Below are 27,860 nucleotides of genomic sequence, written 5' to 3' on the forward strand. Positions count from 1 at the left end.
ATGGGAGGAACAGAGCTCATTCGTTTGCTTACGTAAAGCTGCCAGGAATTACACTGATGTGGGTGTCTGTGTAGTGGTTAGCTGAGGCTGCCAGCCAGCTCCCCTTTTATCCCTGAGAGTGATCTACAGAGGGTGGGGGAGGTGGGGGTGTGGAGTTGGTGGGGTTGGCTGGCTGGGAGCCTTCTTCTGACTTCCTCAGCCAAGCCTGCTCAAAGCTGTCCCATCAGGCTTTGAACATGGATCTTGACTCCCCTGCAGCTGCTGGCATGCACAGGACTTGAGCTTCTGCTGTTCACTGCTCAGGGCATTTGCACTCGGGGCATGGACATCTTCTCCATGAGCCTTGCAGTCTCCCTGGTACACACTCCAGGCGCTGAGTACCAGTGCTTTCTACTCCCAGGCCCCCTCCCAGGTGGGGTCTTAGCACCGTACCCCTTGGGCCTCATCACTGCAGTGGGCTCCAGTGGCTCTCATCTTCCCTACGTAGGGCAGATGAGAAGTGCCCAGGAATTCACATCAGCCCAGTGCTGGCAGCCCTTGAGCAATGCCTGACGGGAGTTGGTACACAAGTACCCCAGCTCCCTCACTCCTGAGAGCCCTCTAAGGTGCATCTTCTACCCTGATTCCTGGGGGTTCCCTGGGGGATTAAGCTCCACTCACCCACAGTGGTATTTGAGTCGACAGCACACCATTTATTGGCTGCCTTCCTTTCCCCGTCTTACTTCCCCATACCCCTATTGGTGTTTTCTAGAATCACTCCCCAAATAAATCTCAGGGGCTGCTCCTGGGGATCCCACACGAAGACAACCAGGGCGTTTGCCCTGAAGCCTGCCTTACAGTCTGGCTGTTCTTTCCAGCCTCTCTCAGGTCTCCCTGCTTCCTCTACCTCCCCAGCTCTGGATCTCCTCCAGCTGTCATTCAAACAGCAGGTGAAGACAACGCTCTCTGCGTCCTGTCCTCTGGCTCTCTCTGTTCCTGTGACTCTTACACCTTATTTTGGGAACCAAGGATTCTTTCACACCTAAATGAAATCCCCATGAAATCGACCTCCTTTCCAGCTGCCTAACCAGGTGCCCAAAGTTGTCACCGATTTGCCTGAACTTGTGGCCCAAGCAAACCGAGCCTAGATCAGTTTGATCCCAGAGAGGAACGCTGCATACTGAGTGTTTGGAAAGTTCATTCAAAATCAGCAAAAATAAAATTTAATTGTGCTCAGGTGTGGGCAGTCCGTCCTTCCTCGGGGGTGACAGTCAGCAGTCCCTGAGGGAAAGCACACCTGTTCTCTTCACAGACAGTAGGCTCTGGAAGGGCCCTCTGAGGCTGGCCGTCTCCGGGCAGGATGCCTCAGTCCGTGGGAGGGTTTTGTTTCTGAAGAGGTGAAGCGCGCAGAGTGTGCGAGGACCCTCACTCAGCACTGTCCACACTGCCGCTCCTGCCCCCTTCTCCTCCGCCGCCATCCGTCAGCTCCTGCCGGTCCAGCCCACAGCAACCCAGGGTCTGACTCCTAAGTCAGGCAGGACCTCCTTCAGGCCCCGGCCCAGGAAGAGCCACAGTGCCCTAAAATACCTTCCGGGGCACACAGCCCTCCATCTCCAGCAGCTCCGGCCAGCCCTCATATTTGTTCGAGTTTGGGTCGTTCTTTAAGAACTAGAAGGGAGAGAAGAGAGAGCACTGACAATGGAGGAGGCTATTTAGGATTCACACCTGAATTTTCATTGTGCTTTAAAACCTAAATGCCGTCACTCGCTTCACCCGCCCTTCAGCCCTGTGGGGAGGTGGGGAGGGGTGGTGTTGGATATTACTAACCCATTTCACAGATTGGGAAACTGAGGCTCAGAGGAACTGCAGCTTGCCCAAAGTTTCTTTGGGGGTGGGCGCTTGGAGAGCTTTAGCCCCTTTCCCAAATTCTCCATCAGCCCTTCTAGGACATCTCAAATACTAACAAGAACAACAATAAAAAGAAGCATCCTAGCAATTCGTGAGTGCTTGCTTTATGCCAGGCACAAAGGGTCTTATGTATTTAATCCTCACACTAGCCCTAAGAAGCATATACTATTATCATCCCATTCTACAGAGGGAAATTGAGGCACAGAGGGCCAAAGAAACTGCCTATGGCCACCCAGTTGGTAAGCGGCGGAACCACTGTATAATATTAATTAATATTAACAGTAAATATGTAAAGAGAATAAAATCAGTTAAGATTGTGTTTAAAATGCTCGGGCTCAGTTTATGGAAGAAAAAATGTAAATGGCAAAATCTACGGGTGGAACAATCGTGGCTAACCCTTAGGAAGAAAAAAAAAACATTCTAGATGCTGCTTCTCTAAATCCCAGTTTCCCATGTGTGGGAACAAAAGACAGGATGGTTTTAATCACGGTGTGGTCCTTGGTTCATTTCTGGGTGGGGGGTCCCCGGCAGCTGATCATAAATCTCAGGTAAAAGGTAGTGCTGACTTTCCTCTACTTAGGTGCTTCCTCTTGGCCGTCTGGGCCCGGTCGTGCCGGGTCTGGAAGCTCCGCTTTAAGGAAGAACGGCGCCTGCGCTGCCAGCGCAGCCCCGAGCCTCTTTCCGGCGAGTCCGCCCGCACCTCCCACAGGGCCATTCCGGAGCCCCGGCCCCGCCTCCCGTGCTCGTCACCCAGCGAGTGTAGACAGAGCGCCCGCTCCTCTGCTCCTCTAGCGCAAGCTACTTTGTACTAGTCCTTATGTTTAAGAAGTAATTTCTAATTACCCGAATACATTCTCTTGGAAACACACGCATGCAAACCACGCCCTCATTTTCCAGACAGGGCGAAACCCGCGCGGCCCACCGTGGGCCGGCTCCCCGGAGCTCAGCGCGCCCCGTCTCGGCTCCCACAGCCCCTCCCTCTCCAGGGGGCCGCGTCTCCTGTCTGACTGTGGCCTCGGCCTCCCCCTTCCCGCCTTCCCGCCGCTCCCCTTCCACAGCGTTCTCCGCGCTGAGCCGGGGAGGCCGTTCTCAAAGCGTCCGCGCAGGGAGTCTTGGCGGAGGCTGCAGACCTGGGTGAGGAATGCAGCCGCCTCACGGAGTAGTTCTGAGACCCGAGCAAGCGGGTCAAAACTTCTCCAAGTCCCCGGTTCCTCGTCTGCGAGAAGGGACGATAATCGTATCTGCTTCCTCGTGAGTGTTAAATAAGACCCTGCACGTCACTTGCTCAGCGGTGCCTGCACACAGCAAGCGCTTGCTGAATACAGTAGTCCTCGGGTATCCGGGTTTGCGGTGTGCGGTTCACCGCAGTCCGGAAGCTGATGATCCTCCTTCTGACGAATGGTCAGAAGGTTAACAGTAGCCTAAGGCTACGTCACAATGCCTAGTCATCACCTCACTTCCTCTCACCACGTGGGCATTTTATCATCTCACATGCTCACAACAAGAAGGGTGAGTACAGTACAATAAGATATTGAGTGACCACATTCACATAACTTGATTACAATGTATTGTTATAATTGTTCTGTTTTATTATAAGTTGTTAATCTCTTACTGTACCTAATTTATAAATTGAACTTTATCGTAGGTACGTATGTATAGGAAAAAACAGTGTATATAGGGTTCCATGCTATCTGCGGTTTCAGGCATCCACTGGGGTCTTGGAATGTATCCCGGTGGAGAAGGGGGCACTCCTATACTAGTCTTTCTTGTTCTCACTCTGCTCTTGTCACTCCTGCTTCAGCCTCCCATGGCTCCCCACTGCCTTCAGGACAGAGTCCACTCTCCCCAGTGGTCCTATATGTGCCATCATTGACCCTTAGCTCCCGGTCTTGGGATCTGGGCAGAGATGAATGTTCTTACCACCAGGGAGCAGCCTACTTCACGCCCAGGAAGGCCTGGCCAGTTCTCCCAGGTTTGGAATTGCTCTGAGCTGAGGATGCACAGATGGACTGTCCTGACAGGGGAGAAGGCATTTCTCTGTGGGTCCTCAACCCTCCGTGGACTCCCCTTTCCTCCTGTGAGTGCTCCTCAAACTCCACCTCCCAGAGCCCCTCTGCCTGGGCCACCCCTGGGGAGTGACTGTGGAGCCCCATATCATGGACCCCTCCTGACTCCTTCCACATACTCAGGGGGCTCTCCTGTCCCCTTCTTGGTGAAGTTCACCCTCTCCACAGGGAACTTAAAAGGGGTCACAGGGTTCTCCTGGTCCAAACCCTCCCCTTTACAGGTGGGGAGACTGAGACTTAGGGGGAGAAGGGGCTTGGCTAAGGTCACAGCTGGGACCTGAAGCCAGGCATCCTGCCCCTGCTCTGGGCTCCCCTCCCTCCATCATGCAGCCTTCATCTCGAAGTTCCTTTCTCTTTCTCCATGCCTCACTCTCCTTTCATCCTTCTTTTCTCCTTTTCCTTCTCCTTTTTGGTACTTATCTATGTATCTGTGCATTTATATATGACCCACCTCCTTGCAAAATGGTCCAGGCTGCTTCCTGCTGGAGGATTAGGCAGTCAGGCCACCCTGACCTCTGGGGTGGATGACAGCCAGGTGGTCCTCCCCACCCTGCCCCATGTGTCCTTCCTACGCCACCCCAGTCCTTGTCCAACCATCCCTGGTACCGCTCTGCTTTCACTGGGACAGGGAGGCCGCCAGGAACCCACCTGCTCAAAGGGGCTTTTACTCTTGAGGTCTTTGGCCCCTAAGAAGACCCAGCTGTCCCGGAAGCCCAGTTGCTTTGCGTGGGAACTGCCCAAGTTGGTGAAGAGCTTCCTGATGTCGTCAGTCATTCTGCAGAGGACCAGAGGGGATGGTGAGGTGGTGGGATGGGAGAAGGGGGGCACTCAGCACCCCTCCCACATGCGCAGCTGCTGCTGAGCTGAGCTGAGCTCGGGAGGAACAGGGCGGAGCGACCAGGACTCCTCTCCTAAAGCCACTCGGAGGGGCTGAAGACGTGTTAAAACAGTTTTGCTTCTGCTTACAAATATAATACATGTTCATTTGGAAAATATGGAACATCACAAAGTAAAAATTACTTACAGTCTCACCACCTTGACATAAGCATTGTGAAATTTTAATATATTTCCTTCATGTCTTTCTCCCCCATGCACTGTAGGATCACGCCAACGCTCTTGTAATCTGCTTTTTTTCCCTCACTTACCACTAAAGGCTCAGCATTCTTCCATGTCCTTAAATATTTTTTGCATCATCATTTTTGATGCAGTGTATCCTCTTATATATGTATATATAATAATATGTCATATATCACCATATGTATGATTTCTGTAACTAGTCGGCTAGTACTGGACAGGGAAGTGTGTCTGGTTTTTTGCTGTTGTAACCAAGGCTGTGAAGAACCTCCTAGAACATCTCTTTGTGCACTTGTCTGGTTATTTCCTTAGGAGAAGTTGCCACAAGACGGACACAGGGGGTTTGGAAGCGTTTGGTACCCTTCACCCCATTGCCTGGCAGGTGGGGGTTCCCACTTACTTGGTCCCTGGGTCATCGTAGGAGGCCACCAGCACCAGTGTGCTGTCTGGGATTTCTTTGAGGAATTTCTCCAGGAGCGTAGGGTCTGGGGGAGGAAGGAAAAACGAGGTGCTGGTCATTTAGGGGGAAGACTGCTGGTCCTTCTCATTCTCTCCTCCTGCTGTCATGACCCAGGAGCGGCCTGGGCAGGTGGACACTGAGCTCCATCTGAAGCTCAGGAGCCAGCAGGAGGCAGCATCTTGGGGTGGAGCTCCCTGCGGCCGTTGTCCTGGGGGAGAGCAAAGTGCACAGAGTGAGGGCATCCTCATTCAGGTGGTCTGGGGTGGGTTCTGGAATTGGAAAGTTCCCCAGGTGACTGATGTGCAGCAAGTGAGAGCCACTGGTCTAAGGGCCCAGGGGCCTACCCCAGGGGACAGAGCACAACCATCTCTCAGGGGCTCTGGGATCTTTGCACACCACCCCCAGCACCCCCTTCCACACTGGTTAAGATGCACCCAGCTAGTCTGTGCTGACTTTAGAGGGTACGTCCACTGGGCTACAGGCAACTCGGAGAGGGAACACTAGTCTCCTACAATCTCCAGCTTACGTCAAGGAGCCAGGCTCCCTTCTCATCTTTCACGCCTCCCTGTGCTTGAGAAATCTCTGCATTTGACAGAGAGCAGCCTCGGGGCAGCAGTTGGGGGAGGCATCAGCGCACCCAGCTCACTTCAAGGACACTGATTTTTTTCTGTTATGCTTATTTCTATGGTCACCTTCTCTGCATAAAAAGTGATAATGGCTTTCTACTTAGGGCAGTGATATAATTTCCTTTTAAGATATGTTTAAGTTAAAAAAAAAAAGTGAGCTGATTTAAAGGAAAATACCAAAAATGCAGATGGTACTCTTGATATGGTGTAATTTTTACAGGGGGCTATTGAATGGATGAAGAAGTATGGACAAGATTGGCCTGTGCGTAAAGCAGGGGCTATATCTGTCAAACGAGGATGATTAATAGCCCTGCTCATAGCATTTTTGTAAAGATCAAATATGACAGTGACTCTGGGCATACAGTAAGTACAATGATTAGCAGGATCAGCTACATAATTTTCAGGGCCCAAGGCAAAATGAAAATGTGGGGCCTTTGGTTAAAAAATTATTGAGAATTTTAAGACGGTGAAGGCAGAGCATCAAACAAAGAGTGAGTTTCCTCTAAGTGTGGGGCCTGTGTGACTGTTCCACCCACAGGCCGCATGCCCACGAAGCCGCCTTGATTTTTAGTATCTGTGGGGATCCCTTGGACCTAGGGGAAAAATCAAGTCCCTCAAGCAAGGCCAGCCACCAACCAGCTCAGTGACACGGAGGCCTCCAGTCAACGACCACAGCGGCTCTGTTAGTGAAATGACCTTGAACTTTTTAGACTAAAGAAGGTGCTCTGAGAGGACCATTGATTTGTTTGAGCCGTCAGCAGTTATCAAAATCTGGCTCTTGTCTGGGATGGATGGTGGATGTTTGGAAAAAATGAAGTGTGTCTTCTGTTAATTATCATCTCACTTTAAATAACCTTCATCTTCTTTTGTCTCCTGTGGGAAGGGACGACTTGTTCCCAGAATGTTTCTGTTTCTGGTTCCCCATCAGCCATGGTTACATCCAAGTTCAAAATAAGGCATTATGAAACTTGGTTTCGTCTTTCTAATTACTTTTTTCCCTTTTCATTCTGACAGATGACCTCTTTGCTTCCGAATCACGTAGCTGGAGTGAGGGAGGAGGGAAGGGAAGAGAGAAGACTAACGAACTTCCCTGGGCCCCTCCCACCCATTACTGTGGGTTATCATTTAACCCTCACATCAATCTCATGAAGTGGACACCATGGTCACCTCTATTTTACAGATGACAAAACTGAGGTTCAAGAGGTGCCACCTGCCTCAGGTCACGCAGCCTGAAGTCTCTCCAGAGACTGGACCTTTTCCATAAACCTGGCCCAGGCCTCCCTGGATATCTGCAGGGTCCTGGACAGAGAGCCCAGGAAGGCCTCTGGCCCTCGGCCCATGGCCTGCCCCCTCTTCTCACCCATCTCCAGCTCTGACCTGCCCCAGGAGGGGCCTTGCTTGCCAACATGTGGACACCCCAGTCCGCCTGTTCAAGCTCTGTCCATGCCACCCTCTGGGCACCCCTCGGTCCTAGGGTGTGGCTGCAGCTTGGGGGGCACACCTGGAAGAGGGCTGTGTGGGCCCTGATGCAAGCTCCAGGTTGGCTCATCCTCTGGCCCAGCAGACCCCACCTGTGAGGTGAGACTTGGCTGGAGGACGGCCTTCGTGGGCCCCTCCTCTGAAGTCCTGGGCCCAGGACAGGGTCCCAGCTCCTGTCTCTAAGGTGGTGTTGCAGATTGCCTTCCAAACATTCCCTGGCTGTGGCTTCTGGGGAGCAGCTTCCCATTTCCCACCTTTCAGCCCCTGCTTTGCTGGCAAAGCCAAGAGGGCTGGCTGCTCTCTGCTGCCCAGTGGTCATCGCCCCTCCTTGGGCTTAGTGTTTAGGTGGGTGCAGTGAGGTAAGTATTCCCTGGAGGTGGAGACAAAGATGGGGGACTCAGGGGAGAAGGAAGCCAGCTGAGTGGCAGGAGCAGGGCCCCTTCCACTCTGCGAGGAGCTTCCGGGGTGAGTGGGCACATGCGCGGCACCTGTGACGCCCGAGCCCAGAGCTGGCCCTGTGATCTCAGGGACATGGGAGGGAGACTGAGTGGAGCTGGGCCCCGAGAAGGGGGCTGAGCTCAGTTCATCTGTCCTGATGGAAATCAGTCCTTGCAGGGCCCAGACTGTGTCTGCAAAGGGTGGCCTTGCTGCTTTTCCCCTCCTTGTTGAGGCACCTGTGTCGGAGGGAGGCTGGGTTGCCAGCCGGGCGGGCAGCAGAGTGGCACACTGGGCCCAAGACTGATTCCCCTACATTTTGGAAGTTGTCAGGAGTGTTGGGTGAGAGTCCCGCCCCCGCGCGCAGCTTTGCCAGGCAGCCTGTGGGCGAGGAAGCTGCTGGTGGGAACTTAGATGTCCAGGCCTCCATCCCAGGTCGGTCAGCGCCCTGTTGCCGGGCTGCACTCAGGGCAAGGAAGACAGTGACTTTCTAAGGAGTGGCCTTGTGCACAGAGCGGCTCAGAAAGCATGTCTGTGCAGAGAGAGAAGACAAGACATCTGCAGAAAGGTGCAGAGAGCTTGGAGCCTCAGAGCTGACCTTTCTGGGCCTCAGGAGGCCTTGTCCTGCCCTTGGGCCCCCAAGTGACCCCTGCGGCCTTGCAGTAGAGTACCATTTACCTAGCAGAGCAAACCGGGCCATATGCCCTCGTCCTTAGCACCTCAGTGCACACATCCTGGCCTTCAACTGCCAGCACCAGCGTTTCTTTGCCTGGAGGTCTTCCCTGACCTCCAGATCCTCCTTTGCCCTGTGGGGCAGGCCAGAAGTGTGGGAAGTGCCAAGGAATTAGGGGTGGGACCACCCCAGCTCCCTTGCCCCCTGGGATATCTCTGGGGCTTTGTTGGACACTGGCTCCTGCGTTCCTGTTGCCCACAGTGTTCAATGACCCAATAACACACTGTCCTGGTGGCCTTCCTTTCCCTGTCTCACTTCCCACTCCGTATGGGCATTTCCTCAGAGCACCTCCTCCCAAATAAGGCAGTGCGCTTGAATCCTTGTCTCCGGCTCTGCATCTGGGAGAGCCCAGTAGGACAGCAGAAAGGAGTTTCAAAGGCAGCAGGACGCCCTTCAGCCCCCATGTGCCACTTTCTGGTTGTCTCCGTGAAAAGAAGAGCGAAGCTCCCGGCACCCTGAAAGCTGCTTTGCCACAGGAAGGAGCTCAGCCCACGCCTCGACCTCAGTGCCAGCAGAGGGCCTACCTCCAGAGTACATGTCGAAAGAGTTCTGTCTCAGCACCGTCCCCGTGGTTCCTAAGGGATGAGAGCAAACTATTATTTGCTGTAACGTGGCATTCTGCTTGTCGTTTTTTGGAAAATGGCTACTTTGTAGTCTAAGGTCTAAAAATAGACTAATAATGGGATAAAATCAGATCCTGTAGAAAGCAGACAGGACTAAAGTAGGTGCCCGTAACCCTTGGGCTGATCTGAGAGGCACAAGGACAGAATGGGGGAGGGTCTCCAGAATCGCATGGAATCCAACCAGTCTGGGTCTGTGCTCTGCCTTGCCACTTCCTAACGCACGACTTAGTATTTTGACCTTAATGTTTGCATCTGTACAGTGGGCTGTGGGAATTAAAAGAGATGTATTTAAAATAGTAAGCATGGAAAATAAATTTTAGCTGCAAAACAGTAATTAAAAAAAATTAATAAAAAGGGGCCAGCCCTGTGGCGTAGCGGTTAAGTGCGCACGCTCCACTGCTGGTTGCCCAGGTTCGGATCCTGGGCACGTACCAATGCACCGCTTGTCATGCCATGCTGTGGTGGCATCCCATATAAAGTGGAGGAAGATGGGCACGGATGTTAGCTTAGGGCCAGTCTTCCTCCGCAAAAAAAAGAGGAGGATTGGCATCGGATGTTAGCTCAGGGTGATCTTCCTCACATGCACACAAAAAAAACTAATAAAAAAACTACAGTTGTCATCATTATTCCCACCTAAATCTGCAATTTGAGTCCTCCGACTCTTGAAGGCAAAGGGATTTGCAGTGGGCTGAACCGTCCTCAGGGTCCTGAGTCCAGGCATCTGAATTGTGTTTGTGGGTTTTGCAAAGGGTCCGAGTCCTGCCAGGAACCCAGTATTCTGGAGGGAAGTCGCAGTTCATACTTGCTACCACTAGATGGGGGTGTTGCAGAGGGGATGGCAGCTCTGCATTTTCACCATCACGCCCTCCCCCACTGCAATTTGAGGATTCCTGGAGGGTGGGGACACGGGCCTGGGTAGTGGCAGCTCTCCTGCTTGGTGGGCACAGGCTCACACTGCAGCCCCTCCAGAATTCTTGTAGCTACTAGTGTCCAAGCCCCTGAGGCACTTCACCTGGGGCCCTTGGAAGGGGCTCTATAAACCAGTGAAACTGCTTTTGTGATTGTGTGTGTTTGTGGATTTTTCTGGAATTAGGGGGAGGAAATGCAGTTTGAACAGTTTCTCAAAGGAATCTCTGCCCCTCTAGAAGGTTAAGGACCACCAGCCTTTAGCAATCTTTTTGTTATTCTGGCCTGTTACATAGATGAGGACCCCGAGGCCCTGAGTGGTCTGTTAGACTTTGCACAGCTGGCATGCAGTGGGCGCTGCACACATGCTTAGAAACACTTCTAGTCTAGGGAGACAGTTTAGCTGAGTGATTAAGACCTGGAGTCAGCCAGATCCAGGTTCAAATCTAGATGATTCTGTTGGCTGTGTATCCTTGGGCAAGTCACCTAACCTCTCTGAGCCTCCATTTCTTACCTGGAAAATGGGGATGCTAAGCACAGCTCCATCCTAGCATTGTGATGAGGTTCAGTGAAATAGCTAGCACACAGTAAATGCTCAATAAATGTTAACTCTTAGTGTTACTGATGGTGGTTTTTATCTTTGGGCTCTGAGAGGGTGGGGAAGGAGGCCCCAGTCTGAGCCCGTCTCATGGGAAAACATTCTGAGAGTTCTTCTCCGGCTGTGGCCCATTTGGGGGAAGAGAAACCCAGCAGGTTTCAGCCGGGTCAGCTGTAGCTGGAGGCGTTCCCGCCCTCCCCATTGGGGGTGAGTGGAGATTGGGTGACAGTGGATATAGACTGAGGCTCCCACAGTCTCTGGGGCCTGGTGTGCCCGGAGAAGTGCTCTGAGACCGGTCTGAGCTGCCCGCACGCCCTCCCTACAAGAAGGGGCCACCATCGGAGGGAATCAGACCTTGCTGTCTTTCTCAAGACCTCGGAGGAGGAGTGGCCCCACCCGGCCTCTTGACCCTCCTGGACCCCACCCTTCCCAGGCCCCCAGGAAGTCCGCTGGGGCTGCCCTCCAATCCCCCTCCATCTGGGCTCCATCTTTGCTCCAGGCTTGACCTCTCTCGGATCCAGCAGGATGTCTGGGCAGAGGGGAGATGGCTCCTCTAGGAGCAAAGGGCCAGGTTCCAGTCCTACCCTGTCACTTACTATGTGGTCATGCAGCACCAAGCTTGACCACTCCCCTCCTGAATGGCTATTGTGCCCTTTTTCCATCTGCCCTGACCTTTGTCCCAGGAAGTGGCTCTTAGATTCTTAGATCCAGGGAAATGGCCCTTGTTCCCATCTAAGAGCCATAGGCAGAGAGGAGGGTCTTGGCTGGGGCCAGACCACGTGGGCCTTACTCAGCCCCTGAGTACCCACCCCCGCGAAACGTGTGTCCGTTTCAGGCTTGGCCTGCAGTCGGCCTCCTGTTCATCACCTGCTAGAAATGTGACGCTTAGTGTTCATCATCTGCTTAGTGAGACTGTGGGCCTCCCGTGGGCCTCGCTGCCTCCAGCTTCTCTACTCCAAGCTGGAAGGAAGTTTCTGGAATGCAGGGCTGGGCCCTCAGGCCCTGCTCCAAGCCTTTCTGAGGCTCCTTACTGCCCTCTCCTTCAAGCTCACACTTCTTAACAGGACACTTAGCGCCTCATCCTCTGGCCCTGCTGGCCTCCCCAGCCTCGCCTCTCACCACTACCTGCTTCCATGTTGCAGCCAGAAAGACCCAGTGTGGACCCCCGGACCCTTCTCCTCCCTCCTCCCTTCCCTGCTCTCTGCACAGTGTTGCCGCTGCCTGGAGGGAGCCTCCCCTTCTTTTCTCCTGGCCAATCCCTGCTGTCCTTCCGGCCTCAGCTGACCGTCCCCTCCCTCTGGAAGCCTCCCCTGACTGCCCCCTCCCTGGCTCTGTGTCCCGGCTCCCAGAGCTGTGCTTCCTTCTCCTCCATAGATGCTCACCACATTGCGATTGTTGGTCAACTTCTTGGACTCCCGGGGGGTGCTTGTGAAGCCAGGGCCTGTCCTTCTAGTTCACAGCTGACCCCAGCGCCCTCTACGGGGCCTGGCCCACAGCAGCTGCTGTTGATATTTGTTGAATGAATGAACGAAGGTGTGCACTCAGCTCGTGGTCCCACACTGTCGTTGGTTGTCCCCCAGGGTTTCACGTGTGTTGGTTTGAGCGGGGATGGCCTTGAGGATGGGGTCATGTTTCACAGGAGAAGTGTGTCCTCCTGGGATAGGTGCACACGGCAGGGGCCTGGCCAGGACTGCGGGTAGGACCCAGTCTTTTAGAACTTCTGTTCTCACAGGCCAGCCAGGCCTCCCCTCCTGAGCTACAGATGACCCTGGGCATGTGGCAGGAGCTGAGTCAGTGTTGGTTGAATGAATGCACATCTGCCTCCCCCCAGTGCCTGAGAGCCTGGCAGGGGCTGTCTGGGGTGGATCAGCAACTCACCGTTCACCAGGGCGATGTTGAGGCCTCTGCCCACGTTGTTCTTCACAGGACTCATGATCCTGAAGAAGAGGAAAAACGATATACAACAGCCATCCCGAGTGTGGAGTGAACGCTGCTTTCCAGACTCTGGAACTCGGAGACCTGCCCTTACGAGGCCGAAGCCTCAGGAAACACGCGGAATAACCTGGGCTATCTGTTTTCTCCTGGAAAGGGGTGGGGGGGCTGGATTCTCCCAGGAGTCGCTCCTGGCTGTTTGGACCAGAACAGTCTGCTCAGAGAAGAGAGAGGGTCCCTGCCTGGGGCTACGAGTGTTGGAGGCGGGGCCCGGGCCCGCCCAACCCCCAGGCCACGAGGAAGGCAGAATCCGGAAAGTTGCTGCCGTGCTGCCCTGTGTGTGTTCCTGCCCGCCCAGCCTCTGCACCCTCATCTTCTGGTGTTCCTCGGGAACACTGTCCTCCTCCATCTCAGGCCGGGTGGTTCTCAGGACTGATCTCCCTTCCAGGCCTGGATAAGCAGAGCATCCTGTACCTCTGGCCACAGTGATTGGGCCAGGCATGGTCATGTGGCCAATGAGACCCAGTCTTGGGACTTTTGCAGAGATAATTCAGATAGGAAAGCTCTCTTCCCAGTGGGGTGCTAGACTGGGCTACTATGTCAACCCAGCTGGTGGCTTCCCTCCTTCACACATAAAGAAGTACGTTTTCAGTAAAGAAAACTGAATCTACTGACAGAGGAAAGCAGAGCTGAAGATGGTGTCAGAGGGAGCCCTGATGACACGGTTTGAACCCCTGGATCCAGCTGGTCCTGAAGCCCACTGCCTCTGACCTTTTGGGTATATGAACCAATAAGTTCCTTGTTTTGCTTAAGTGAGTTGGAGTTAGGTTCAGAATCCTGACTAAAACACCTGTCTCTGGCTTCTTTTGTCGAGCAAGCTTGCTGTCCTAGGGCCCTTACTACCCAGAAAAACTGGTACACAGTCTTTCTCCTACACCTGGGTGGAAGCCCTGGCACCTGCTGCATTTGGACTTTGACGCCTGGATTTGATCTTGAACCCTCCCCATAGGCATCTCCCTTCATAGGAAGCCCAGCAGCTTGCCTCTCAGACAGACCTGAGTTCAAATCCTGGCTCTACCAATGGTTAGCTGGGTAAGGCTGTCTGAGCCTCAATGTCCTCATGTTTACAAAAGGGATAATTATAGCCCCACCTCTTGGAGTGCTGGGGGATTGAATAAGAGGATGCTGTAAAACATTTAGCAAGGTGCTGGCAGACATAGAAGCTGTTGGGATTATTACTATTATGTGACTTACCCATCCCGGGTAAAAGGAAGCTGGTGGAAGGTGTGGGCTGGTCTCAGGGCTTGCCCCTGCAGCCTCTGAATTTGCTAATGAATGATTGAATGAATGAATGAAATAAAAGAAAAGAAACGAAGCACAGGAAACTTACATGTGGTTTTCGAAGCACATGGAGGGGCCCACGACGTTGGCGGCTCCACTGCTGAGTTTAAACGCAAAGAAGTTGTCTGGGCAGGGCTTGTTGAGGCCACACTTGGTCTTCACGACCCCTGGGGAGGGAACAGACCAGCCTTGGTGGCAGCAGCTGTGTGTCTGACCACCCCAAAGTTTATTTTCGGGCTTTCCATCACAGTGCCAGCCCCAGCACAGTGCCTGGCTCAACGCAGGCTCCCCCTAACCCGGTAAATGCATGTGGAGTAATGAGCAGTGAGTGGTTAATAACCAGAGTCATTGTGATTAAGGGATTCTCTTGAGAACCTTTCTCTTGGGCCACAGCAACCTTTTGAGTTCCCAGAGGCCCCTATTGACAACCCCCTGGTGCCCCAGCTCAGTGGGAGGAGTGCCCGGTTCCTTTGGGCAAGTCTTCAACCTTCTCGTGCCTCAACTTCCTCGTCTGTGAAATGGGATAACAGTGGTGCCTTCCCCACTGGGTTCTCTTGAGGAATAGACGAGCACAGGTTAACTCAGTATGTATTGGCTATTCTTGTCATTCAGTCATTCTTCACTCATTTTCTGAGCTATGGGCTCCTATGGGCTCGACCCTGGGACACAACAGGAACAGGCAGGTGGCTCCAGTCCTCCCACTCGGCGCTTAGAACCCACTGAGGACTCAGCATGTGGCCCCCCCGTGGCAGCTTGTGGCTGCCATTGAGACCTGTGTCCCCTCCACGTGGCCCTCATGGGGTAAACCCAGGAGGACCATGAACAAGGGAAGGTGGAGACAGGACCCCAAACACAGCTGCTGAGCCGCTCAGCCCTCCAAGTGCTCTTTGTGAGCTGGGACGTCACCTGGGCTCTCAGCCTGGCAGGTTCTAATTTATACTAATGTGTATTCTTTACCACCGCCTGACAGTTCGGAAGGTACCAGGAGGCAGGATTGGGCAAACGTGGAATTAGAGAAAGTTCGCCTGCAAAGGGGAAGCAGTGATTGGGCAGCCTGTCCCTCCTCCAGCCCCTGTGCCCGTGTCTGGCTGAGCTCAGGGCAGACCCGCAGGCATCTCAAGAGAAGCTGGGACACGCTGCGGGCTTGCTGGGTGCTGGGCACTGTGGCAGCACTTAGTATTCGTTATCTTGTTAAATCATCCCAGTAACTCCTGGGCCTGCACACAGTAGGCACTCAATAAATGTTCACTGAATGAGCACACAGAGCGTTTGGCGGGGCTGGGCCCGCGGCTTGGGGGGCGATGTGGTGAGGGTGATCAGCGTCCTCAGGGCCCTTGCCAGCCTACAGGGAGCCTTTATGTGAATCAGGAAAAAGCGCCCCTTGGGGGGACCCAGCCCAGGGGCCGGGCTTGGCAAGCCACGGCACCTCTGAGTAGGTAATGGTGCCCCTTCCCGGAGTGAACGCCGCCCGCGACACGCACCCTCTGGATTTCGGCTCCCTCGGCTGAGTGGGCAGCCCTGAGGTCTGAGAGGCAGGCCTCTCCTAGGCTCTCTGACACCCCCCACTCCCACCCCAAGTTTCAGCATACCCACTGTAACCAGAGCTACGAGAGGGACATTATCATCCGAGAGTGAGGGCTGGGAGTGGGGACACCCACGAGGGGCTGTTCAGGAGAGAGTGGGTGTCCAGGCCTATGGCTCAGGAGAGAGGGGGCTGGAGATGTGGACCTGACCCCACTCCCCCACCCCCTGGACAGGACCCTCCACACAGGGGCACAGCCCCTGCTGGCAGGTCTGGCTGGGAGTGATGCCAGGGAGGGGTCATCTTCTCCCGTGAGCCTGGGGGCCCCACCTCTGGCCACCTGCCCCCCACAGAGAGGCCAGTTTATTCTTGAGATGAGATGTTCTCACCTATGTTGGAGGGATTATTCCAGGCCTCGGGGACCACCCTAGAGTCTGCCCAGAGCCTAATCAACTGCAGCTAAGTCTGATAAACTCGATGTCAACAGGCCGGCTTAAGCAGGCTTTTCCGGAATTGATTTTCTGACCATCCAGCCTTCACCGTCAGGCTACTAGATGAAGGGGATGACGCCCAGGAGTCTCAGCCACCGGGAGGCAGGGGATTTGCTCTCTGGGTTTGGGCCCGGGGGGCTGCCTCCACCAGCTGCCCGACCCCTCCAGGAACCCCTAGTATTGTTGCCCAGGGCGTGGAGCTGAGCACTGGAGGGGGTGCAGCCAGGAATCTCGGGCTGATCCTCAGTAATCTGCGGTGTGACTTGCAGGAAATCTCTCCCTTTAGCTTTGCCGGCTGTAAAATGAGGGAGTTGGTTTAGATCAGGATTGTCAAATAGGTTTCCTCTTAAATGTTGATGGGTCTACAATTAAAGGTTTAATGGTAGAGCTCTTGAGGTTGCCTGTGGCTTAGAGGGAGAGCTGGGGTTGATTGGTGATGTCTGCCATGGGAGAAGGCAGGGGGGATGGCAGCACGGGTGCTTGGATTTGTCATACTCCCAGCACATGATGTCTGAGTGTTAGTTCACACCAAGATGCTGCGACACTCTGTGTCTACTTCAGAATATGACTCAGGAGGCTCCTGGGAGATGGGGTTGAGGGTGTGGGGTGAATGGTTCATGTTGATTCAGTCTTTGCTTTGCCTCTGTGACTCACAGCGCACTGGGGCTCCTACGCCCTTCTCAGTCAGGTACAAGCCTGCTCCTGGAGCTGCAGCCCTCTTTAGTCACCACCAGGTTGGGGTGCGAGAGGGGGCACCTGGAGGTGTTGCCTCTTGCAAAGAGGTGTTGAGAGGGGGGCCCTGGAGTAGATGGGAGGTTGACTCCCAGTTCACCACTTACAGCTACGTTGTCTTGGCCAAGAATTTCACCTCCTTGAGCCTTGGTTTCCTCATCCATAAAATAGGATAATTATAACACCCACACAGGGTCATGGTGAGGATTGCACGACGTGCCTGTAAAGTTCTGAATACGGTGTCTGGCACATAGTCAGCACTCCATCATTGTCACTATTGTCGTCATCATAGCTGTCCCTCCTTCCACCTTCCCTGCACCTCGGGAGCTGGGTTCAGAGGTCTGCAGTGTCCTGCATTTGGGGCCCTCAGCATTCCTGGCCTCCCAGTGCTCTCTCCATGCCCCACATTCGTGCCCCTGACTTTGCAGCCAAGGTCTCACTGGAGCCCCAGCATTCCTGCCTCTAGGCCTTTGCATAGGCTCTTCCCTCCTCCACAAGACACAGCTGAAAGCCGCCTCCTTCCTGATCCTTCCCTGATCCCATCCCATTGGAAGGTGGTGCCCTCCTGGAACACTTTGCCCCACCTCTCTTTGCACATTTGGCACTTCTACCACAACAGACAATAAGTGCCCCCTTGTTTTTGTTCCTGGGGGCCCCTGTTGTGCCCAACATGGCCCCTCGTACTTTGGATCAGGAACCAAGAGCCAAGCCTGAGGTCATTGCAATGACAATAAGCACAGCCCCCATCCTTGGGGCTCCCAGCCAGGCGAGGGGAGTCAGGGGAGGTGGCAGTGCAGGGCTGGGTGCTGGGTGCTGTGATGGGGAGGCTGGGGTGGGGCACAGACCAGATTGCAGGAGGGGACTGGGGAAGGGGGGCAGTGGAGCTGTCCTTATCAGTCTGAATATCTGAGAGGGGCCCATCCCTGACACAGGGCTTGGGGGCTTCAGAAGGGACCATCAGGCCATGGATGGAGAGAGCCGGACAGACCCTGGAAACCAAGATTTTTCTAGGCTCTGCAGGGCCAGAGTACAGACCCTGGAACATCTTGCCCTAAGGCAAATGTGGGCTGGGGAGATACTCACGGATCTCCTTGGGGACTGAGCCTGTGGGAAAGAAGATAGAAACTGGTTAGAGAGAAAGTGCTTTGGGCCCCGCTGCAGGATGGAGGTTGGGGGCTGGGGGCTAGGGAGTGGGGAGTGGGAAGAAGGAACTTCGGAATGGCAGTGGCCTGGCCAAGCAGAGTCCCCCTCCCGTGAAATGAGCTACAAGTCCCACCTCGTCAGGGAGTCCTTCCTCACATGCCGCTGCCACCCCTTCAAACACACACACACACACACACACACACACACACACATGCGCATACATGCACACACACACGTACGCACACATAGACACACGTAGATACACACATGTACACAGACACACATGCACACTCATGCACACACAGATGCACATGCACACACAAGCACGTGCATACATACATACAAATATGCATGCACACAGACACATGTAGATACACTTACACACACTCATGCACACAAACATGCACATACGCACGCAGACACATGTAGATACACACACACTCATGCACACAGACACACGCGACACTAGGGGGTATAAAGAAGTGGGGCTCTGTCGTGAGACCCATTGGAGTCTGAGCCCTGACTCCTGGCTGTGTGACCACGTGTGAGTTTCATTCTCCCGGAGCCTCCGTCTCCTTGACTGTGCAGTGCAGGCCATCACACTCACCCTCACGGGCTGTGGAGAAGGTCTGGTGAGGCCAGTCTGGCAGGGCCCAGCCCAGCGCCTGGTGCCTGGGCAGCAGTGAAGGGGAGGATGGTGAGGCTATTCAGCTGTGTTGAGGTGTCCCTTCCTTGACTTACTGCAGCACCGACTATCTCCACAGGGCCCTTTCCTAGGCAGATATATGGCCCCGGGGGAGAAAGAAATGTCCCCTTCAGCTAAGCTGGAAGATGAGCATCTGGAGAGCTGGTAGCCATCATACCTGCCTCAGAGAGAAAGCTGCCCATGGATTGAGGTTAAATAGCAACAAGCAGAGCCCACAGACATTGAGAGACACACTCTGGGGGCTTTGTGGGGGCCCCTAGAGCCAACCAAACCTGAAGCCTGATGCCCATGGACTTCTCAATTACATGACTCAAGACATCTCATTGTGTTTAAACCAGTTAGAGTTTGGTTTGTTACTCCCATCTGAAAGAACCCTGCCAAATTTGCCAGGTAAATCAGGAGTTCTTAATCTTAATTTATTCCTGCTGCTCTTGAGACACTTAGAACTTCCTCCTCTGAGTGCATGTTATTAAATGCATAAAATAAAATGGATTGGATTAGAAAGGAAACCAACTATATATCAATATAATAAAAATATTAAAAAATAAATTTGTGCTATAGTTATATGTGTGAGTCTATATTAATGCATTAAACAATAAGGTGGGGGTGTGTGCAACCAGGCTGGGAACCTCGGAAGTAAATGCATGTTACCCTTGGCAATGCCCGAACACTAATGGTTTTTGATGGCCACTTTTCCCACTGGTTACATTTCCTGCCGCTGTAAGCATTTCTCTGGATCATGTTAATGCACTTTCATTTTTGTGTATTCTGTAACTGTCTGTTTGTCTCCCCAACTCAGACCATGAGCTGGGGCCACATGTTCTTCATTTTGGGGTCCCTGGGACCTAACACAGCATAGTCTCTTGATGAGCATTGGTTGGAGGTATTGACTTGTCAGACCCCAGGGAGTTGAATTCTGAGAGGGAAACAACTTCCGGGGTCTCCTTTCAAACACTGTTTTCTCTCTCATCTCAGGCCGGGGCTCTCTCCTCTAGAGGACACCCCTGAGCTCCACTCCTGCTCTGAGCCTCCTACACTGACCTTGGTCCATCTCCTCCAAGGCCACCAGCACAGCCACGTCATCTCCATGCATAAAAGAAGTGCCCTGGGGCTGGGGATATGGTGGTCACCAGGCATCTATATAAATCATCCTGACCTGGGTGTGGACCATGCTTGACAAGAAGTGGGTGAAGTGAGGGATTTCTGAGACTCCACTGTGGGGAGTTTGTGTTAAAGACAGGGTGACTGGCTTCTCGCTGCTGTAAGGCCGTGAGCTAGCCTGGCCACTACAGGTTGTTGTGTTTGACTGTGTCGGTGGAGGTGGTTCTTTGACATCGAGGAGGAGAAATCCAGAGGTATAAATTCCTTCCCTTCCTCTCCTTCCTTTGAAAGGATTTGGATCTGGGAGACTTGGGTTCCCATTCCTATTGGCAGGAATTCCTGTCAGAATTCCTACAAGGGGAATTTGGGCAAATTTCTTAATTTCCCGAGCTTATCTTTTCTCAGACTACACACAAAACCATACCATGAAGTCATGCATGAGTCCACTCCACAACCTACCATGGATCACCCCATGGGCATTTTTTCAGGTTAAATGATACTATGCATGTAAGCACCTAGCATCCATCACTCATCTATCCATCCATCTATCCATCATCCACCCATCTATCAGCCGTTCATCCATCCACCATCCATACATCATCCATTCCCCATCCATCCATCCATCATCCATGCACCCATCCACCCTCCGTCCACTCATCCGCCCAGCCATTATCCATCTATCCATCATCTATTCATCCAGCCATCCACTATCTATCTACCCATCCACCCACCCATCATCCATCCATCCATTTTTCTTTCATTTATCAAGTGTTTACTGAGTATCTGCTCTGCACCAGGTGCTAGAGAGATGGATGTATGCAAGATAAAATCCTTGCCTTCAGGAAGCTCACATTCTATGGGGTGGAGATAGTATCTATTTACTTACAACCAAGTAAATAGATAAATAAACAACATAATGATGGATGATGATGATGCTCTGAAGGAAACAGCCTGACATGAGAGAAGCTAAAGTAGGAGGATGGGACGTGGCTGTGGCTGGGGTGGTCAGGGAAGGCCTCTCTGAGGAGGTAACATCTGAGCAGAGAGCTAAAGGCTGAGAAGGAGCTGGCCACAGGGAGATCTGCACGAAGAGGGTTTCCGGCAGAGGGAACAGCAAGTGCAAGTGGAAGTCACTCAACGCATGGACAATTTTCTCCTTCTTTCCTCCCTCCCATCCTTGTCTCCTCCCTCGGTCCTTCCTTCTTTCTTCCCTTCCTTCTTGGGGTTCCATTTTCAAAATGGCCCTTGATGCAGGCACATGTTTTGGCCAGAGCCTCGGAATGCTCCTTTGATCCCCATGGGCTCCAGCCTTTCTGACAGCCTGGGGGTTTCCTCTCTGCTCCCCCTCTTCTACCGCCCCAGTGGCTGGGGTTCCAAAGGCAGGCCCACACCCTGCCGTGCCTGGCCATCCCCTGGGTCACCCAGGGTTGGAGAGAGGAATAGATCCTTGGCCCCTAGCCCTGGTCCACAGGCCCTGCCCCCAGCAGTGGGCCCACTCACCCAGCCAGCGGGGCAGACGGATGGTTTTCATGTTGAAGCCGTCAAAGCTGCGAATAAAGATCCATGTGGTGACCAGGGCAAAGACGAAGGCCACGAGGCGGAGCAGACCTGCAGAGCGAGGAGATGCTGCCATGAGACCACAGCACCAGACCACGTCATGAGGCTGCACGGCAAGACTACCTGTGAGTCCTTACCAAAACCCCACAGTGAGACCACGTCGCGAGACCCCATGTTGTAGGTCCAGACCACGTCCACACCACGGACCAGCCCGTGGGCCCATGCGGTGAGACCAGTGTGAATCCTTGTGATGATCAGATGGTGAGATCACGCTGCAAGATTAAGTGGCAACGTTCTCCAAAGTGGGACCACTAGAAAGAAAGGTAGAAAGGCACCCTCCTGGGCTCCACTTAGCCTTCCAGAGAGAGACTCTCTAGGGGTGAGGCCTGGAATCCGCACTTTTATCCAGGACCCTGAGGTGAGGCCTGAGAAGTGTGGCAGGAAAGCAGGAGGTAGGCTCTGCTGCAGACAGTCCTGGGAGGGAGCCCTGGCACAGGGGTCAGGAAGTCTGGTCCAGTGCTCAGGGCAGCCAGCTGCCTCTGTGTAACCTCGGGCAAGAGCTCGGCCTCTCTGAGCTGGAGTCCCTCAGTCACAGAGTGGATATGATAATGCCCTTGCAGCTGAGCCCATGGGTTGTCAGGAGGGATGTTATAGTTGTCACCAGTAGGCAGTCTCTAGGGCGGCTTGGGGGATAGTGTTGGTCCCCCACAATTTCCATCAACTGTCCCTGAAAGCCACCACAAACAACCACACAGTGCTCTCTATAGGAACACACACTGGCCTTGCTGATGTGGCCTCCCCCTGCCTCACAGCCAGATTGCTCCCTGATTCCCAAAGCAGGCTCCACTACACCTCCTAGCTCAAGGCTGCTGGTAGCCCTGCTGCCTTCAGAATCAAATCCCACCCTCAGGCCAAGTAACCCCGCTCCTCCCCTGACCTCCATCTTGGCATCACCCTCGCTCCTCAGCCCTGATTTCAGCTCCGTGGCCTTGCACTGACCTCAAACTCATTGGCATGAGGGAGAAGGCTCCTGGATCCTGTGGGGTGGATGTCAGGTCTGGGGAGTCCCTCGTCTTCTAGAGCACAGTGTGGCTGTAGGCACCCACAATTCCTCTTGGGTATCAGCTCACACTGCACAGCACTCACTTTGTGCCAGGCACTGTGCGAACAGCATTTACCTACATTATCTCAGTTCATCCTCACAGGAAGCCTCTGTGCGGGGCACTATTGATTATCCCTGTTTTACAGGTGGGGAAACTGAAGCTTGGAGAGGTGGTCACTTGGCTGGTAAGTGGCAGAGATGGGATTTGAACCCAGGGAAGTAAGCTGACTCTAACACTCGTGCCCTTAACTCCCTCACAGCTGTTTGGGAATATAAATGAATTGCGTCAGTTTCCTATTTAATGCCTCAGTTTCCCTATCTGTACAAAGAGAGTACAGCATGAGGGTGTGAACTAGAAGGCAAAGGCGTCTGCTCAGGCCCAGCCCTGTGGTGTGAGGATTCTAGAATAGCCCTTCTTTTTTTTTTTTTTTTTTAATTAATTAATTTATTTTTCCCCAAAAGCCCCAGTAGATAGTTGTATGTCACGACTGCACATCCTTCTAGTTGCTGTATGTGGGACGCGGCCTCAGCATGGCCGGACAAGCAGTGCGGCTGTGCGCGCCCGGGATTCGAACCCGGGCCGCCAGTAGCAGAGCGCGCGCACTCAACCGCTAAGCCACGGGGCCGGCCCTAGAATAGCCCTTCTTGAGGCAAATATTTTGTCCCCAATTTCCAACCAGGGTCAGGCGTTTCCAGCCAAGTAGGGCCATTGTGCCAAGTTTCTCCAGCCCTTCAGCCCCGATGCAGGAAGTCTCCTCATGCTCTTCCAGACCCGCCTTCGATTGGTTTCCTTCTGGAATTCTGGCCTGACCATTTGAGGACAGATATAGCCATACCACCTCTGAGTCCCGGATGGGCAGACACTGCTGACAGAAAAACGATTCCAAAACCAATCTCAGACCTCGCCCTTGAGCCTTAGAGTCCTCAGAGCCTGGCCCTACCTGATACTCTCATCCTGTCCAGGTGAAGAGCGGCTTGGGGTCAGCGCTGGCCTGTGGAGAGAGGAAAATCGCATTGGAAACTGGCATCTGGGGTCTGAAAATGAACGAGACTGGAGATTAGGGATGGTGCCTCTAACTGAGGAGCTCACAGTCCTTTCAGCTTGGTTCCTCACCATCTGCCACGAAACAGGGGAGCAGTTTTCTTCCTTCTCTCTCTGCCTCCACCTTTCCTTCCCTTTCGCCCATGGAATTTTATATTCAATTCAATGTGTCTTTTTGTTTTGTTTTGTTTTTGTGAGGAAGATCAGCCCTGAGCTAATATCCATGCCAATCCTCCTCTTTTTGCTGAGGAAGACGGGCCCTGAGCAAACATCTATTGCCAGTCCTCCTCCTTTTTTCCCCCAAAGCCCCAGTAGATAGTTGTATGTCATAGTTGCACATCCTTCTAGTTGCTGTATGTGGGATGCGGCCTCAGCATGGCCGGAGAAGCGGTGCATCTGTGCACGCGCGGGATCCGAACCCGGGCCGCCAGTAGCGGAGTGCACGCACTTAACCGCTAAGCCACAGGGCCAGCCCCAACATGTCTTTTATTGAGTGCAGAGATTAGGAAGTAGAGGAATGTGCAGTCTGCCCTGCATTGTCTCTTGGAGGGTTGATTTATTCACTCACTCACCCATCCGTCCATCCATCCATCCCTCCATCCCTCCATCCATCCCTCCATCCATCCATCCATCCATCCATCCATCCTTCTATCTGCTGCCAGCCGAGAGGCATTGAGCTAGCTAGCCCCAGTGAAACCATCAGGGAGCAGAAGCTCAAGTGATCTTTGCTGAGGTACCAAAATGAAGAGTAATCAGGACTTGCATATTACCGGTGAGTTTGCGCCAGACGCTCTATATGCGTTATCTCCTTTAATCCTCACAACTCCCCATTTTAGGGGTAATTAAGCTAAGAGTCACCACGGCTAAGCCCAGGGTTATTCAGCTTGCAAGAGTCAGAGTTAGAATTTGGATGTAGGTCTCTAGCTGCCCAGTCCCCACGGGGTCCCACCGCCAGTGCTTTTTGTCTCAGAGGAGAGTCAAAACTGAAGTCCTGGGCAAGGGTAGGGTCGTCCTGGGCCCCACCTCTCACCTGTGCCACCCCTGGGTGCTGGGCAGTTACCAGCGATTTGGTAGCTTTGAAAACCTGCAGGTCTCTGGAGACTTAGGGGAGGGCAGGGCAGGGCAGGGCTGGTGGTAACTGTCCCAGGTCTCGGACCCCCACAGCCAGCCAGAGGGTCTCTGACTGCAGTAACTTGCTCCCACCAGTCTTCTTGCCCCTCCCCACCCCAGAATCTTCTTTATCCTAAGAATCCATCTCAACAGACATGGTCTCTGAAGCCCAACTGCCAAGGACTCTGGTGTGAGACAGGAGACCGGACAATGCCCGGCACTGAGGGGTCGGGTTGGGTCAGTTCTTGATGTTTGAGCAACCGCAAGTGCAAATCCACGTCTCCTTCTGAGAGTCGTAAAAACCCTCCCCCACCCTGGCCCTACCCCTCTCCTTTCCAGAAAGGAAAGGGAGGCTTTCCAGGTGAGAAAGCTGAGCTGTTGTCCGGCCCCACCCGCAGAAATTTTGTAGAACTTTAACTTCCTGAAAGTCAAATTACCAACCTTTTTCTTTTTTTCTTTTTTTTATAATTTTATTTATTTATTTATTTTTCCCCCAAAGCCCCAGTAGATAGTTGTATGTCATAGCTACACGTCCTTCTAGTTGCTGTATGTGGGACGTGGCCACAGCATGGCCGGAGAAGCGGTGCATCAGTACGCGCTCGGGACCCGTACCGGCCACCAGCTGCGGAGCGCGCTCACTTAACCGCTAAGCCATGGGGCCGGCCCATCTTTTTCTTTATTTAGATACAAAAATATATTATGCTCTTGAATGGTCTTAGGGTGTGACCTATGGTTGGATGAGGCTCGAAGGACATTTTGAGGGGTCCCTCGAGTGTGGAGGACCCAGGAGAGCTGGGGGCCACACAGGATGGAAGGACAGGGACAGGGTCAGACAGATGGGGATAGCCAGACAAACGGACAGACATAGATATTCACAGAGAAAGTGTGCACAGAGACAGAGCTAGAGAGAAAAGGCAAGGGCAAGGGGGAGAGGGAGATGGCAGAGATACAGAGAGAGACAGAGGACAGAAAGAACAAGATGGAGCAGAGAGACAGGGACAGAGGACAGAACAGAGAGAAAGAACAAATACGACACGCACACACCCAGGTTCAGACGGAAAGAGATGGCGACATTGAGAGAGAGAGAAGAGAGATAGGACAGAGGTAGAGGGTGGGGGTACATACCTGGGCAGGGGGCTAGCCTCTCACCGTCTTGTCCATGACAAGCAGGGACTCTGGCTTCAGGGCAGGAGGTGGGGAGGGGCAGGGGCGTCAAGGTCTCTCCCAGCCTGATGTCCCTCCTGACTGAGTCCCCAACTACCCATGCAGCACCTGCAGGGCTCTTGAGATCCCAACCGGTTCACCCTGGCATCCCGTGGTGCTCTGGAGCTGGAGCCCAGGACTGGCCTGCTGGGGGTGGGAGGGAGGGAGAAAGGCACCTGGGCCAGGTAGGCAGGGTGGGGCAAGAATTGCCTCTGCAGCCACCCAAACCTGAAACAGTTTCTTTCCTCTTTGTTCCTTCCGTGATTATCGCAACCTGTTAATCAGGTTATGAAGCTGTAGGGCAAAGGCCCCGGGGGAAAGGTCCTACTGTCCTGCATGCTGACTTGGGGGCCCAGGCACAGATGCAGTGGCCCCAGGGTAGTATGTGGTCACAAGATAGGTGGGGTGGGAGGGGAGGATGGGAAGTAGGGATGGGGTGCGGGGTGGGGAGAGGGAAGGCACAAATTGCTGAGAACTGCCCCACTCGTCCCTGTCTGGAGAGCCCATTGTCCACCCTTACTGTCCATGAGCCTCTCCCTTTGTCCTGCTCCCCCTCCCTGGACCCCGTCTGATTTCTGGCTGCAGGTCTGGCCATGTGCCTAAACCCAAGCCTGCTTTTCACTGTCGTGGTGGGCCTTTTCTCCCGCAGGCCTAGTACAATGCTGAGCACTGTGGAAGTGCTTGGTGAATATCTGGGGACTGAATGAATTGGATTCTTGCATAGTCCTGGAAGGTTAGGATGATTAAACCATCAGATAGAGAAGGAAGCTGAAGTTCAGAGAGGGCAAGTGACTTGTCTAAGGCCACACAGCCAATTGTGGATTTCATTCCTGAAGCTTTCTCTGAGCACTTGTCAGAAGGCAGGCTGTGCACTAGGCATGGGGGATTTGGCTGTGAGCAAGACATGCTCTGGAGCATCCCTGGATCTTGGCATTGCTAGTCCCTCTGTCTGGACACTGTTCCTCTGCCTCTTTGCCTGGAACATTCCTACTCATCTTTTAGGTCTTAGTATAGAAGTCACTGATCCTCCAAGTCAAGGTTAAACCCCTACCTATGGTCCTGGATGGGGCGACATCTCTCATGGCACTTCACCCTGTCAAAAGGGGCTGGCCAATCAGAGCTCTGTGATTTCCTTGTAATTGGTCCAGGAGGGAGCATGTGACCCAAGCAAGGCCAATCAGAGTTTTCCTGGGATGGATCTATGGAAACTGGGGAAAGGGAGGCTCTTTTCTCCTTGATGATGCTGAGTTAGATGTCTGTAAGTCTGGGCTACTGGAGTCCCTTTCTCAACCACTACAACGCACCACCTCTTGTGATGCAGAGTCCTGCTAGGAGATGCAGACGCACGCGCTGAGCAGTGGGGGCGGTGCGTGTGGCCTTGTCTTGAAAGAATCAGGAGGTAAAAAGCCTGTGATGTCAGGAAAGAGGATGGACTTTGGGATCAGACAGACCTGGGTTTGTCACTTACTAGTTGGGTGTTTTGGGGCACACCTTTCTGCACCTCAGTGTTCTTTGAAAAATAAGAGTGATGCTATCTACTGCCCTGAAAGGCTGTCGGGCAGGGAGCCCACCTGTCTAGAAGGGGTTTGCTGGCCTGACACCATTTGCCCCGTCCCCTCCCTGTTGGCAGGCCTGGTTCACCCTGCTGCTTCCTGCTAGCGCACCTCCAGGGCAGGATTCCTATACGGATGTTTGTTCTTTCTACGGAACCAAAATGCCTCCAAAAGCGTCTCTCTGCCTGCTTGTTTGTGACATTTCTTAATGGCCCTACAGGAGCCGGGAGGTCAGCTTCTTCCTGTTTCCTGGAGCCCTCTGTACACAGGTGCTTTTCAGCTCAACCATGACCTGTCCCAGAGCCAAGATGAATGGAGAGAGTGTCACTCTCTCTCCAAGCCGGGAGAGTTGAGGAGAGCTCCTTGATGGAGAAATAAGTGGGTATTTCTCCTGCTTAAATCTGGTCTATGGTCCTTAATGCTCTCAGGACAAAGGCC

General features: G+C 53.4%; 1 protein-coding gene across 1 annotated transcript; it reads right to left on the minus strand.

Moving 5' to 3' along the window:
* Window positions 1–1,179: 1,179 nt before the first annotated feature.
* Window positions 1,180–25,974, minus strand: FAM3D (FAM3 metabolism regulating signaling molecule D). The gene is made up of 10 exons (XM_004419873.3): window positions 25,792–25,974; window positions 23,456–23,506; window positions 21,356–21,463; window positions 17,989–18,009; window positions 14,210–14,327; window positions 12,766–12,824; window positions 9,285–9,335; window positions 5,428–5,512; window positions 4,602–4,728; window positions 1,180–1,647 (listed from the first exon to the last, which is right to left on the minus strand). Exons 2-10 carry the CDS (start codon window positions 23,466–23,468, stop codon window positions 1,558–1,560), a joined length of 672 nt encoding a protein of 223 aa, XP_004419930.2. The 5' UTR covers window positions 23,469–23,506; window positions 25,792–25,974; the 3' UTR covers window positions 1,180–1,557.
* Between the last annotated feature and the right edge of the window lie 1,886 nt (window positions 25,975–27,860).

Source organism: Ceratotherium simum, chromosome 5, assembly GCF_057802395.1.
Source record: "Ceratotherium simum simum isolate JZ-2026a chromosome 5, ASM5780239v1, whole genome shotgun sequence".
NCBI lineage: Eukaryota > Metazoa > Chordata > Mammalia > Perissodactyla > Rhinocerotidae > Ceratotherium > Ceratotherium simum.